The sequence below is a fragment of the Conger conger genome, chromosome 11, assembly GCF_963514075.1.
Source record: "Conger conger chromosome 11, fConCon1.1, whole genome shotgun sequence".
Classification (NCBI taxonomy): domain Eukaryota; kingdom Metazoa; phylum Chordata; class Actinopteri; order Anguilliformes; family Congridae; genus Conger; species Conger conger.
The window spans coordinates 28,975,565-28,991,144 of record NC_083770.1 but is presented as its reverse complement, the minus strand read 5'-3'; the positions used below and the strand labels follow the sequence as shown (position 1 = coordinate 28,991,144).

The window sequence follows — 15,580 nt, the reverse complement described above, 5'->3', positions numbered from 1 at the left end:
GCTTCCAGCAAGAAGGGAAATCCCATAATGCATTGTTCCATGTGTGGAGAAGAGAGGAGCAAATCAGTGCGCTTTAAAATGGAAGAGGTTGGGGAATAATTGGGGAATAATTCATAAGCACATGTTGAGGAATGGAAGGGGGGACTAAGAAGTGAAAATGTAACTTCCAGATACTTTAGCTTACATGTTTTGTGTTTTTGAGAAATCCTCATTAGTGTTTTATAGGACAGGCTTAAGAATGGGTGGAATTTTCCGGTTAAAGACAATACTTAGGTTACTTCCTGTATAGAGCGGTTCAGTTCCGTTTTGGTTTGTTCATCGTCTATCCTCCCTTGCAGACCGGCTGTTAAGCTTCACAGACTTAGTTGGAAAATACCTCCCTCGAGGGCAGACTGCAAGAGGTTGTTCATAAGGGAATATGTTCAATTGGAACCCAACCCAGGGTTTCTGAAGCTCACTTCCTGGTCTTGTTGAGACGTTGCTCACTAGCACCAGTGTGGTTGGCTCCAGTATAGGTCTGTCAGCCCCGTTGCAATGCAAGTCAATGCTACCAATGCAGTCGAAATACAAAATCAATCATTTTTTACCCAAAAGGTAAACTCTCGTATACTCTTGTATGCCCTGCAACCAGAGCTGAAGCGCTGGGTACACCGCGTACACCAGGAGGGGGACGCAGCCTGGGCTTCTGCAGTCCAAGGCTGAAACGAGCTTCACATTACCCAGGTGGCACATGCCTTTGGGCCAGTCCCCTTCCTCTAGCCTGAGTCTCCAGCACCAGGTCTTGTCTCAAAGGCCAATGCAGAAGAATGCTGCTCTACAGCCTCACCCCAGCTCACAGTTACGTGAACGAGGCCAGGCTCACGCACATCAACACGACAGAAACAACCCTGGAATGCCCCCTGGAACCTGAAAGACAGGAACCGCCCTGCACTGCGGCTGTACAAGAGAAATGGGCATAGCCTGTAGACCACACCACAGGGTCTGCAACATACACCGCACACACTGCACACCCTGCACCTACCCTTACAGTTATTACACGTTTAGAGGTAGACAAGTCTGACATGGTACATTCAATCTAGTTATAGAAATGGTTCCCACTCAAAAACAAACTTTTGAAATACTTGAAGGCACAATAAGATTTTTGTAACAAGACCATTGTAAATCCCTTACTATCATTGAAAAACTGACATGCACTGACATGTTGACTCACCCTCTGCCTGTGTTTACAATCTTTCAATTCGGGTTTCAAAATATATACTTGACGGGCCAACACTGCTCCAAAACATTGTACAGCTGTACAATAATTCAAGCTCATTGGCTGAAAATTGGTTCTAATTGTCACAGCCAATGGCATGGGACAATCAACGTCAGCGCATTTACAGACAAGGGGGAGGGATAAACAGTGTTGTGGTTTGAAGGTGTTTGTTGCAGCAATTCCTCTCCTGACCGTTAAGAGTCAGAAATGACCTATTGTACCTGCAAAAACAAGGAACCAAATAAAGCAGCATTGGTTTATAAGGTTTGTCTTTACCTGAGAACCACTGGGCAAATTACCTCACTCATCACTTGGGTAAACACACCACGACAACCACTTCAGCCACCGTTTTCAGTTTCAGCCATCTTTGAGCACAGAAGCACAGTGAAGACCGGTCTGGGTCTCAGCGCTCTGTGCCAGGCTGAGGGACAGCAGATGGTGGTCTGTGTGCAATTAACAGAGACTTGGCGCCGGGCGGTGCATCTCCTTAGATACGTGTGCCCGGAGGAGGAAGGCAGTATGGGGATGGATTAAACAAATGAGATCCCTTTGTGGGCTCCTCTGTGTTGTGCTGGAGAGCTTCCTCATGGCCCGTGTCATCTGCTGACATTTTCACAAGGCTGGACAGTCCCCAGAAGAGGAAGCTCAACCAGTTCATCAAACAGAATGGCATTAATCAAGCGTCCCACTCCGCGGTCGCACTTTCCATCTCCCAGTGCGATGGACACGCAGCCTCGCGTTCATCTCCCAGCGGTAACGCGTACATGTTGTGTGTCTATTTCAATTATTCATCGGACATTACAGCAAACACGATTAAGTCATTCCTACACTCCTGAACCGGAACACCTCCAATGGTTTTAAAACAGGCAGTATGAAAGTCTTTCTCAGCAGGTTTTGGAGGGAAACGCGGCGGTGAGATGGAGGCCCACCTTCGATGAGATCCAAACAGAGACGAGACGGCTGAAGGCTGCTGAAGGGAGCAGTGAGCTCATTGGCTCCTGTGCAGTGGGCCAGAGACGGCTTTACCCTCCCACTGAAGAGATTAGAGAGCCTCATACCCTGGTGGGACCCGGGGGTGGGGCTGTGTGCGACTGTGTGTCCGACTGGGAGTCGGAGGGGAGGGGGGGGCTGTGATCACTTGGAAAAACAAACCTAATGGTGGAAGGATCCTCCTGGGCAGGAGCGCTGCGACTCCAGCAAAGCTCCTCAGGGAGAGCTGGAACCCAGGCACTGTGCAGATTACGCTGATGCAGGGGATTAAGCCTTGCTTTTATATTTATTTACACTTTCAGTATTTTTTCTTCCCCATTTGTAAGTAGAAGTCTGAAGTTATTGCACAATATCAATGCTATTTTTCCCCCCCGCTTTACTCAGAAACTGTGGTAGTGGCACCCATTTTTCTATAACAGGGTGAAAAATGATCTTCAGAAGTTACACAGTCACCCTAAGATGCTGTAATGCCTTGACCATCCTTTCTGTTAAAACGGTAAAGGGGCTCTGCTCCAGTGCATGGAAGGGCCCAATGGTCTGGTTTCGAATCCTGACCGTCCTGCTGTCAGAGGATTCAGTGTCACTGCTCATCGCTTTCCAGCGCCCCACGCTGGCCATGTGAGAAGTCTATCTCAGATATGTGTCTGTCAAGCGTGGCCTGAGAAGTTTGCTCTACACTGTCCTGCATTGGCTGTGGAGACTGTAGTATGAGTGCTCTTGAGTGAGTACATGTAACTCAGCCCTGAGACTGAGTGTGTAACTCCACCCTGTGTCCTGTGCGTGCATGTGCGTGTGTGCATGTGTGTGTGTGTATGTGTGTGTGTGTGTGTGTGTGTGTGCGACTAAAGTATGTTTGGGACAATGTGTGTGTATGTACCCCCTGGCAACATAAGCAATTTACAATTTAAATGGGCATCAAACTCTGCAGCCAAACAAAGGCTCCATCAATAATTCAGGCAGACTTTTACAATAATTTGTCTTCATCTCACGCACTGCCAGCGATAGGGAACGGAGAGTGAGCCGGGGAGGGGGAGAGAGAGGGACAGAGAGAAAGACACAGGGAGATTCCCCCTGCTCTCCCCGGGCTGTTGTGCATCAATAAAAGATGAAGCAGACCTGGGCAGGGAGCAGAGCGCAGTGCCAGTGTCCGGCAGGGAATCCCCTCTGCCTGTATCTGGGGAACGAGGGAAGAGCGACCCCCGTAAGGGCTGTCCCGCCAGGGGCTCCCTGTGATTGGCTGTCCCTGAGCGCGGACTGGGACAGGGGCTCCCCGTCCGCTATAAAAAGCCTGGGAACTCAGAATCCAGAGGAATGTATTTACTGCAAGCCTGAGTTACGGCAACATTGCACCAAAAAGTATGCTACAGTAACATGTAGCGGGCCTACTGCCTTCCTGCCCACTGAGAGTGAAATGCTCTTCCATATTAGACCCCAGCCAGAGAAACACTGCTTCTGGCAGGGCTGGCAGGCCCAGCTCCTTCTCTCTCTCACGCTCACCGCTCTAATTGATCTGCGGGTATCAAATATTTATACCCCACTGAAGCATTGACAGCACCAGTGAGCACATCGCTGCCAGCATCCATTAATCTACCGTTTGTTTTCATTTGAGGTTCCTGATTCACAGATTCTTATTCTTTAAGGTGGGCAGGAGGATTCACAACACATTTACAGCAGAAGCTTGCATTTATTGGAACAGCCTATCAACTTAAAAGAAAACATTAACAAATAATGGGAAGAGGAACAAAAACCTTCCTCTTCTAGTAGTCACGTGGCCAGTCTGTCCATTCTTTAGCAGGTGAGGCAGGATGTGAACTGTGTGTGATAACTCTGTGGTCCTGACAATGACCAGGTTAAGGATAGCTACTCAAGCACAGAAGAGACAGACAGGAGAGCGAGGTTGGGTGGACAACTCTAATATACAACTTTAATATACAACCAATTCTGCCATCGCTTGCATGAATAGCATGTTTCTGACCATCTTCCAACTGTTTCGTTTTCACCCGAAGCTTTCGTTAGTCACCCTACTGGTCTTCCTCCTTTTCCCACATCATAACGTTTTCCTCTAAACCTTGCCGGGTGGTCTCTGCCCATTACAAAGTTTTCTTTCTGTCACTGTCTCCCTACCCTATGCCAAGTTGACCAGCTGACCCCACCTCAAACTCTACTGAGGTGAGGACCATCACACAGTATCTAACTCATCAAAACAGTGACATAAAAGGTGCTTTTCACAACACGCCGGGTCTAACCGCGCTCAAAACAACCTGCGGTTTCTGAGAAAACACAGGCAAGAGTCGACAGGCTGCTTCAAAAAACGAGCCGTGGACTCGAGTCAACTCTCCTCTCCTTTCTCCAAAAAAGACTGACAGAAAACTCCACCCCTCACACCCCCACCCCCCCCCCCCCGCCCCCGAGAAGTGTAACTGGCAGGAGCAAAGCATCCTGCGCGCGCTAATGAACGGCAGCGCAGAGCGCTCCTTCTCTGAAGAAAAAGAGTGAAGAAACTCACCATCACAAAGGGAAGGAACAGCACAGAGCCGGCGGTATTACTCCTGCTGAGGCAGTGCCCCTCAGTGCGCGTGCACAAGGTCCGGGAGTGCGGGCGAGCGCTGGAGAGAAGCGGGGCTCGGCTCTTCGCTGGCGGAGGAGGAGGAGGAGGAGGAGGAGGAGGAAGAGCGGGATGAAGAGGAGGCGGCTCGGGCGGACGGGGAAACGTAGCAGGCGCCGGGGCTGAGAGAGGCAGCGAGCCACTGACAGACGGGCTGACTCGCTCTTCTCTCTCTCTCAAACCCTGCCATGGCAAAACAAAACGCCCACGCACTCTATCTCCACTCTCCCCTGACCCCAGCCAGCTAGGGCTTTTTTTCCCCCCCCCCCTCTCTCTCTCTCTCTCTTTTCCCCTCCCCTCTCGGTCGCTCGCTGTGTACACAGCCAGAGCCGGCCCCTTTAGGCTGCGGCCAACCAATGGCAGGAGGGCTGGGCTCCTCCCGCCCACCGGCACACACCCACACACAACATACACAAACAGAGGAGCGAGCGAGCGAGAGAGAGAGAGAGTGCGCTCAGCATTTCACTGCCAAAGCAAGCTCAGATAGACTGCCTCACCAGGAGAAAGAGAAGGGGGGAGGGGAGTTGCAAAGCACGCTATAGAGGGAGGGGGGGGAGAGAGAGAGAGGGAAGGAGAGAGAGTTTGTGTGCACACATCTGTTGTAGAGAGAAATGGAGCAATTTCTGCAACAGGAGAGTGCTGCCTGCACAGAAACACCCCCACCTCTCACATCCTCCCCCTCCTCCTGGGCTGCCCCCACTGTCGCACGCCTTGGGTTTCCTGCTTCCTGTCGCCTGCGTCTGTCGAAGCAGAGCTGCACAAATGTGCTGACTGCTACTGCCTCAGCCCCGCGCCCGGGGGGAGGTGGAGCGGGATCCAACAGGTGAAAAAAAAATGTGAACCACCTGCCCCCTCCCTCGCCCTAATCTCAACCCCACCTGCCTGACACAACCGCGCTTTCAGAGTGAGTGCATGCAAAGACACGCTATACTGACACATGCAAAGAAACATGCATATGTGAACACACAATACTGACACACACGCATAGAAAAGTGTGCATGCATACACACAACACTAACACACAATCAGACGCATGCATATGCGAACACACAATACTGACACACACGCAAAGAAAAGGGTGCATGCATACACACAACACTAACACACAATCAGACGCATGCATATGTGAACACACGATACTGACACACACGCATGGGCACATGTATGCGTGGCAGTCTACGTTACAGAAAACAGACTTATATTAAAGCTACAAAAAACACAAAACATGAAACAAGGATCAAGGCCTTGAGAGTTGGATTCTCAGGTGATAGCTGGAAGAGAACTCCCAGACTTCCTTATTGATTTCCAATAGGGCTCATCTGATTACAGTGTAATGTTACTGGTACAGTGAGATACAAACACCTCCACACGCCACACAAACCGTTACATAACCTTCTGCCTGGATCGATGGTGCGGCCCTGACACTACCAGCGCTGCTGATGCTGTTTCCTTGATAAAAATGTTCATGCTTTCTATGTTTACATACAAAGCCGAATGTAAACCCCTCAATTAAAGGGTGAAATCGTTTCATATTTTCTTAATACACCTCACTATATGTAGGCAGGCTATCTTAAATTCTAGTGAAATTCTATGTTTGTGGCCCACAATCTTGACCCGGGGTTTGGATTCTCTGCTTTTAGTGGATCAATGTTCTCTCCACTTGCGATTTCACTTGCGGCTTTTAACCTCCGGCCTGCTCTTCTATCACTGCTACCTGTATACTACCATCCATCCCCCATTTCAAGTTTGTAAGCGGTCTTGCTGGTAGCTTTGTGTTTTATGTTGGGTCCCCCTTGTAAAATAGATTTTGATCTCAATGGGGTATTCCTGGTCAAATTAAGGATAAATAAACCCAAAATGACCTTGAGGTTACAACAACGAATTGCCAAAACAATGAAGAAACAAAGAAAAAAGCCCTCAAAGAAGAACATGGAGGGGAGAAGGGGAGGCTGAGGCCTCTGGGCAGTGTGTGCTGATGGTGGCACACGATGGCACCAGACGGCTGCGTTTCCCAGCAACGTCAACAGTGCTGGGCCGGTGGTTTAGTTACACGTCTGTACAGACGGCTAGCGTTTGGGGTGAGCGGCTTCCTGGCAGAGCTGGTAAACACACGGGATCGTACGCTGGCGTGTGAGGCAGGGTTCTGTGCGTGACCGACGGCCGTTATGCATTGATTGAGCGGTGGGCTCCGCACTCTGTAGGGGGGCAGTGCCCATGGGCCTGCGATACAGAGAGGGAGGGAATCACGCAATGTGCACAGGCAGGATGGGGCTTAATCACTGCATGATGGGAAGCCCTTTAATCAGGGCAGGCCTTCAAGGCCAAAGCTCTCAAAGCATCTTCATGGATGAGCATTACTGCATGAAATCCACCATCATACAAAATAAATACATACATAGGAATATATATTCAAGCAAGGCACAGTCCATACATTGTGCACACTATGCTGAAACAATATTTCTGAACTTCAAAGCAGTGAGGCACTGTGGAATGCTCAACAATGGCACTGGACGCGGTTTGTAAAATGTGAAAACAGAAAAATGTGTGGAAGATGAAGACCAGGCAGGAGAAAAAAGCAGCCTCTCTGGTTGTGAGTTAGAGCATCCATCCCCATTGAGGCCCCTGCAGGACTGTCAGCAGGGCGGGGGAACAGCACCAAACTGTTAGCTCCAGGACTACTGCCACACCCTGTACACTCTCAACCTGAAGGCTCTTCTGTATACTCACACCCTGCACACTCTCAACCTGCGGGGCTCTTCTGTATACTCACACCCTGCACACTCTCAACCTGCAGGGTCTTCTGTATACTCACACCCTGCACACTCTCAACCTGCAGGCTCTTCTGTATACTCACACCCTGCACACTCTCAACCTGCAGGCTCTTCTGTATACTCACACCCTGCACACTCTCAACCTGCAGGCTCTTCTGTATACTCACACCCTGCACACTCTCAACCTGCTGGGTCTTCTGTATACTCACACCCTACACACTCTCAACCTGCAGGCTCTTCTGTATACTCACACCCTGCACACTCTCAACCTGCACACTCTCAACCTGCAGGGTCTTCTGTATACTCACACCCTGTACACTCTCAACCTGCTGGCTCTTCTGTATACTCACACCCTGCACACTCTCAACCTGCTGGGTCTTCTGTATACTCACACCCTGCACACTCTCAACCTGCAGGGTCTTCTGTATACTCACACCCTGCACACTCTCAACCTGCAGGGTCTTCTGTATACTCACACCCTGCACACTCTCAACCTGCTGGGTCTTCTGTATACTCACACCCTGCACACTCTCAACCTGCGGGCTCTTCTGTATACTCACACCCTGCACACTCTCAACCTGCAGGGTCTTCTGTATACTCACACCCTGCACACTCTCAACCTGCAGGGTCTTCTGTATACTATATATGTGCAATATAAAGCGGAGAGTGGAGATTAACACCATATTAATTGTTTTCTGAATCCAATGATTTAGAAAGCCGTTGGGAAGAGCCAAAAAACAAAACAAAAAAAGTGTCACTGTCCAAATACATATGGACTGCACTATATCTGTATGGGATCTCAGAATGAGAGGGAAATCCGTTCTGCCTGCGAGCGCAGATTTACATGGACATGATTCGCACCTTCAAAAATGCCCTTTCACAATGTAGAACATCTCATACCAGACAGGCACTCGGGAGAACACAGGCTGCATTGACACTGATAGAGATTGATTTGCTCTGAGGCAGGAAGACAAAGGATCAGATTCCATGTTCCACAGCGGAAACATCCTGCCATATCCTGCAGTGCACCGACTCACCTGGCCCTGCTGTCACAAACAAACCGTCCGTCCAGAGATAAAGAGACTATATAAACGGCAATAAAAAACACTGTATAAGGCTGCTCTTCATTTCCCTAATTTCCATTTCTGCATTTAAGTGCCAGGGGATTATGCTGCCCCGGCAACTGCCCACTAACCAAACATAAAAAACACATAAAAAACCCCACAAATAAATATTTGCAGTTGGGTGGCACGCAGCTAAAGCACTCGCTCCACGTAGGGTGATGAACCCCACAGCCTGAAATCACTCCTGTCTGCAGAGTATGAGCCGTGGCCTCGCGCTCACCCTCGGCCCCACCCCGGGCCCCTGCCGCGGCGCGGAGGCACGACTCCGTGTGCCCTGCAGCAGCTGTGAGAGCAGCACAGACTGAAGAGACGACACGGCCGGCTCCGCGCTTTCCGGAGGACGGACACGCGTCGGATACGCAGTGACGGGATGAGCGCACAAACACAATCAGGCATCCAAATGGACGCAAAGAAACTAAAAGCAAGGCACTTCAAACGGGCCTTATTTTTCAAACCCGGTTCCCGGCATCGCGCGCGGCTCCCGCCCGCTTCGTGAAATAACCCGCTCAGCCTCCTCTGAAGAAACGGAACTTAATATGCAACTTTCTGTCATTCTATTTTTACCTCCGACGCAGGAGTTCAGCCAAGCGCACGCGATAATGAGGACTGCCATTCGCCAGACTGGCACGCATTAACCTCAATCAACAAAAATCACAATGCTCAAGAACAATGCACAAATCGCATATTCTGTGCAGCTCGACACAATCAGTTCATTAACCCTATTAGACAGCGCCCCGGTGTGCAGTCTACCTGAAGTCTATGGAGTCACCACCTACGGTGTGTGTGGGAGGTCATTGGGCTGGGAGGAATCCACTTACACCGGGGTTCAGGTGATGTGCTCGTTCATGGGCGATGAATCGGAGAGAAGGCAAAAGGCCCGAATGAACATAAGGGGTGTTATTATGTGAAAAATGGCTGAGAAAAACAAGGATCAAAAATACCAGCCTAATATTTTCATGAGATGCCATAAGGAGCGAGCTTTCAGCCAAGCTAACAGGTGGCCGCCTGCTCTTATGTGCAACGGCAGTGGCTCAGAATCAAAGTTTGGAACGCGTCAATATTGAGTCTTCTCAAGGCAAAGTGTGAAATGCGGAATTAGCGATCGCATGGGGGTAAAAAAAAAAAAGAAGAAGAAGAAGAAATTATGATGATGATGATGCAGATAAATAATGCATGGGTTCTTGTTAACTGGAACATGTCAGATAAGCAGGATATGGGTCAGGCTTCATGGGCCTCACTTGGCCCAGCACAAATACCCAGGCCGATCCAAGGAGAAAAGTAGGGCAGCCTGACCTACATAATGGAGATTGAAAGGAACAGAAGGAGATGGAGAAGACACCCCCGTAAAGGAGGAATACTCTCGAAGGAGGCTTTCCTTCCTCTGAGTCCAGTGAGGCCTTAACCACAGGCCTTCCCTGTAAACAGGAGCATATCAGCTCTACTCTAGCAGCGGGCCACAATGCACACTTTGGCTATGGGAACCAAACAGGCACCAAACTGAGGCCGGCCTCTACGGAAGGTTCTAGAAGCTCCGACCAGCGCGGCTGAGGCTGCCCTTTTGTCTGAGCTTCTAGATCCTTCCGTAGAGGCCGGGCTCAGTTCGGCGCCGATGACAGTTGGGCCCCGCGGGCGAGCCGGAGCACAGGTCCGCCCGCCTCCAGAAGGAAGACTGCCCAGCTCCCAGCGCCGGCTCCGTCCCTCCCGGCCGGAAGGCGCGATTGACGCAGCCTGTTCCCGCTGACCCTCTGGAACGGCGGCACCTCCCACCCACGCAGCAGCGAGCGCCCGCGCTCATCTGCGCTTCATTTCGGCAGCCGATGGCGAAGTGAGCGCGCGGCCCGTGCCGAGCAGCGGACCTCCCGTCCCGCTGAGAACCCTCCCCCGCTCGCCGTTACCCAGCTCTCCAAACACAGACCTCAGAAACAATCCGCCTCCACGCACGCCTACAGCACGCGCAGCGTTTCATCAGGGCAACCCGCAACCCCGCCGTCGCAGACACAAACGGCAACCGCACCCAGAGACATTACTCTCCGCAGATTCCGCAAATAAATATGAAGAATGCAAAGGGAAATTGGAAAAGTAGCCTTTGAGGAAGAGCGATAAGTGAGCTCTTAGAACAAGCTTTGTGCTTGTCGTTGATGCATTGTGTTTACAGTGTATTATATTAAACCCCTGATTGATCTGCAAGCAGCTGCCCTTCCCTCCTGAGCACAAGAAGCACTATAATTACCATGAATATGGTAAAGCCTGTGTGTTATGCTGTGAATAAAGATTCCCAAATAGCTCTTATGACTAATAAAATCTCTCTGAATTTGTTACCACACTGTCCAACGGATGTTTAAGAAATGAAACGACGTTAAAATGTGATTCTTTAGTCGCAGATGGTGGCTTTACAGCCTGCTGTGCATAACATGGATATGCAACCCATGCAAATAATGGAAGTTTTACCCAAAGCACAGGAGCCGTTCAAGCTCAAGCTGTCAATCATGAGTTGAGTGGGCGGGTCTTACTGCCACACAGAAGGCAACTTCCTTAGACTCCATTATACTAACAGCTACAGCCTTTAAAGCATCCATTTCATGACTCTGGCAAGCTATGAGCACATCTAAGACCAACACTTTCAATAAACCTAAAAGAAGAACATGAATTTCACTTTCACATTTTTCGAGATTACATGCTTCTCATTTTGGCAAGGATTGCAAATCCATGGATAAAACAGAACAACAAAAGTTAAAGTTAATTCAGCTTAACTTGAGCATTCAGCATTTTGGCAAGTTGCATGGCTGCAGGTTCAGCTTAAGCACTTCTGAGCCATCCTATCCTCTGAACAGTGAAGGGGATACTGCAGTGTCCCATTGGTGTGAAAGATAAGAGCACAGTTGGGAAATCGCTGTAACGCTTAAATCCCAACCCCTCCAGTCTCTGCCATTTCAAAATGGAGCTTCTGGACCACCTGGCTCTACTGTATGCCTACAGGAGGGACCTGTATTTGAAAGCCTGGCTGTGGACCTACAGGGCAACAGCATTGAAGAAGCACAGCTCTGCTGAGCTGTGTGACTTACATTGAACAGATTAGTCTTGTTCCTCTCGCAGAAAAGTCCTTGCGCTGGCATGTGCTTCAGCTGTTGCCATGGGACACTGCTTCCTAGCAACACATCTCGGGCCCACTGCAGGTTCTGTGGAGACAAAATATAATCAGAGAGAATTGTGGGTAGAAGAGCAGGGGAAAACCACTCCTTGCTGGGAGAACCAGAAACAGATAGCTGGCACACACTGGCAAAATGAGAAGGGGAAAAAAAAACAAGGCAGATATAAATGACAAGCAATGTTCAGTTTGATAGGAGATCCTTCCTTACATCATTCCATTCAGTTTAAATGCAAGAGCTGATTCATCCACAATACATCCCCCAACAAGTCCCATAATATTGCATCAGAGGACGATTACAGCAGTGAAACTCAATTCTATTTATACAGCACAAATGTAATATCTGAACTGGAGAAAATCTGCTGACATCTGACTGGTTCAAGACAATTGGATGAATGTGGCATGCCAACAGGAGCTTAACGACACATAGGTTTAGTATTAATCTGCATCCGAAAAACACTTCCCCGGCTCAATGTACAACCAAACACAAAACCATTCAGCCACTAGAAGCATTGTGTTAACAGGTCGCAGAAGAACCGAAAAGTGATGGAAAGAATGTGCGAGATGGGCGTCTAGCATGGAACTCAAAATGGCGGTAGCCACACTCCTCAAAGACCGCGCCATCCTCTTCACTCCTTTTATCTTTTTCCTACCTGCTGTTACCCAATCAAACCCCTGGGCCTGTTCCCAATTACACGTCCGTCCCCCCACTCAGACAATCACGCTCCTAGAACAGGGGTTACCTCGCTATTAACTGCGGGAAATAAATGAATAAAATCAAGCTCCTAGAACAGGGGTTACATTACTATTAACTAAGGGAAATAAATGAATAAATAAGGAAAATACCCTACTGAAGACGACAGTTAGGCATGGGCATAACAATTGCCATTTACTGGATTAAGAGTAGTGACTAAACGGTATTACAGATCCCATGTGTAAAAAGTATAGAAACTCTTTATACACCCAGTGTGGTCACAGTGGGGACTACATACATTTCACACAGGGAGCTCAAGGTGAAAGCCTATTGACATGGCATTACCATGCCACTTCATTGCGATGCACTGTTAAGATTTCACGGAGCATGTATGTACGTGTCTCTATCGTACCTGTGTGTGAACCCAGGAAGAGTATTTCAGATGAACTGATGTGTTTGAATAAGTAAATAAGCATATGCACGTGTTACGGTGGTGTGAAAGGAGGCACGTGACACGGCTCCTGATGCACTCCGGGCTCAGCGGTCCGAGTCCCAGCTGCCACGCTCTGCCTGGCTCACAGCCAGCCGGGATGATGGGCGAAGCCCTGATTCACTGGACTGTACGTTTGGACAGGGCCATACAGGGGCAGCTCAAGCCTGAGGCTGATCTGTGCCGATCGGCTGACCCTGTACAACCCAAAATGATCACTTTTTAAAACACTATATAAAAAGAACCAAAGAAAAGAAATACTATAGTATTGTGGTTGTTTTATTCAATTGCAAAAGGAAATTCTACCCTTTTCCCCATTTATATAAATAATGGATATAATGGAGCTCTGTGGACCTGGTAATCAATAGGGCGACAATTTACACTAACAAAACTCAACAGCAAACTTGCCAATTAAACCTGGAAGCAGGGTTGAAGGGGACCAAGAAATTCAGCAGGTCAGGGTCACCAAATCTCATCTTTGGGATCTCCTGAAGTATTTTTATACATACTCAGGAAGTCCATATACCAAGTATATGGAATCAACACATCAAAGTGTTGCTGAGATAAGCCCTCATTTCCTGTTTAGCGGTTCTCACATTGGCTCAGGAAGTATGTGTGTGTGTGAATGAGAAGTATCAAGCACTTTGGATAAAGGCACGATATAAATGCAAACCATTTACCATTTACCAAATTTGGTGAAGATTGGGCAAACTAAGTGCCTTGTGAGAATTAACTGGCCATGTCTTGGCCTTGGGATCTGTCATGGTATCACCAGGCACGAGAAACTTTTTATTTTACTTAAGCAAACACATCACCAGTTATTAGCCAAAACCCATTTTTTCTTATTGCAGCGCCCCCAGTGTTCAAAGGAAGGAATATTCCTCGAGTCCAGAGTCCAGAGTCCAGAGTCCGTGCAAGTTTGGTTTTGACAGATCAAAGCATTGCTGAGTTATGACATCACTTCCTGTTTGGCAACTTCACCGCAATTTTCGATTGACCATAATGGACGAATGCTTTCAAAAATCGCTCATAAGGCTCAAAGCGTACCTCCAAATTTGACCCATTGATGGCGCTAGAGCGCTTCAGGTGGAGACATGAATCTTGGTGAAAAGAATCATTGGACTATCCCCAATCAGTGTGGCAACTTTTGTTCAGTCAGAACCATATGGTTCTAGGGGCTGCCAGATGATGATGATGATGATGAATAATAAGTCTGTGCCGATGTAGCTTCGCTGCTTGGCCCCCAAATATAATGCCACGTTTGCTCACAAACATCAACAGTGCTCAAATTCCACATTTTAATCAAAAACAATTTATTCTGCTGCAGGAACTCAAATTCGCCATCAGTGTCCTTGCAAGCTGAAGTTTCTGCTGAAGCACACCAGAATTCTTGGGCAAAGTATTCATGCCTTCTTCACTGTCCCACATTGCAAACAATTCTCCAATGAAATGTGCATTTTTCAGCTCTGTTGATGATCGTGAGTAAATATGGCATTATATTTGGAAAGAGACATTGCTGTTGGGTTTTTTGGCAGATTCATTATAAAAAAAGACGTCCCTAGAGGTCCAGTATATCACAGCAAACTGTGTTAAAAATGTCAAATCAAGAAAATTCATTAGCGAAACTATGTGGATAGACAGATCAGGGTCCGTGGCCAAACCCAAAGTCATGTTAAAGATTGTAATAATAGTTTGCTTGGCATGGAGTCAGATCAGTGTTCTGGAGTTGAGGCCCTGGGGGTGGGCTGGTTTATCTCGCTGCTTCTGCTGCGGAAACTGGGAGGAGCTTCGACCTTGTGAGCATTATCCATTATGGAGCAAGAACGCCGCTAGGAAACCGCCATGTCTATAATGAGCACAAAGCTCTCAAGCCCAACTTCATCTGGAAAAAACAAGACTTTGATAAGTTGAACTTCATGAATGGACACATATCTCATGACTGAGCCCAGGACTCGCATTGGGGAGAAGATTAAAAAGGTCATCGCTGCACTGGAGAATTAATCAGCCAGCCAGGGTGGGCTTGTGTATTGTGTTATTAGGAAGATATTTAGGCCAGCATCAGAACAATTTGGTCGCAGCTGGGAAATTACCAATCATTACGTTCTGTACTCTGATCTGGTATTGTGGACTCTGTGTGGGCAGCAGGGCCTTTGTAAAGGAGGATCCTCTTGGTGCGTTTGAGTTGCTGGGACAGCGAGTGGGACGGAGAGGTGGGGGTAGCTGTGTTTGAGCGGCCTCTCAGCCAGAAGGCTGCCAGAACGATCCTTGCCACTGTTGCTCTGCTGCAAGCTTGACAGAACCCAGGTGTGGGTTTCCATGTCTCCGGAGTCTGCTTCCTGGTCCCTGGCAGGGATAATAAAACTTATAAGGCAGCCATGACGTCACCTTACTGGTAGGAAACAAGGGAGCAGCTCCACCAATACCCTGGTAACAACCAACAGAAACAACGGAACAGTGTCAAACGCAGTTTGTTGGTACAAGTCCTGCTCATACTCACTGGGAGCCT

The 15,580-nt window shown here is 48.6% G+C and overlaps 1 protein-coding gene across 4 annotated transcripts in view; it reads right to left on the bottom strand.

The window, feature by feature from the left end:
* Positions 1 to 15,580, bottom strand: part of cabin1 (calcineurin binding protein 1) — a 71,476-nt gene that overhangs the window by 20,808 nt on the left and 35,088 nt on the right. For all 4 annotated transcript variants that reach the window (XM_061259874.1, XM_061259876.1, XM_061259877.1 and 1 more), the window contains one exon: positions 11,808 to 11,921. In XM_061259874.1, coding sequence (XP_061115858.1) covers positions 11,808 to 11,921 — 114 coding nt within the window. The remainder of the gene's footprint in view (positions 1 to 11,807; positions 11,922 to 15,580) is intronic.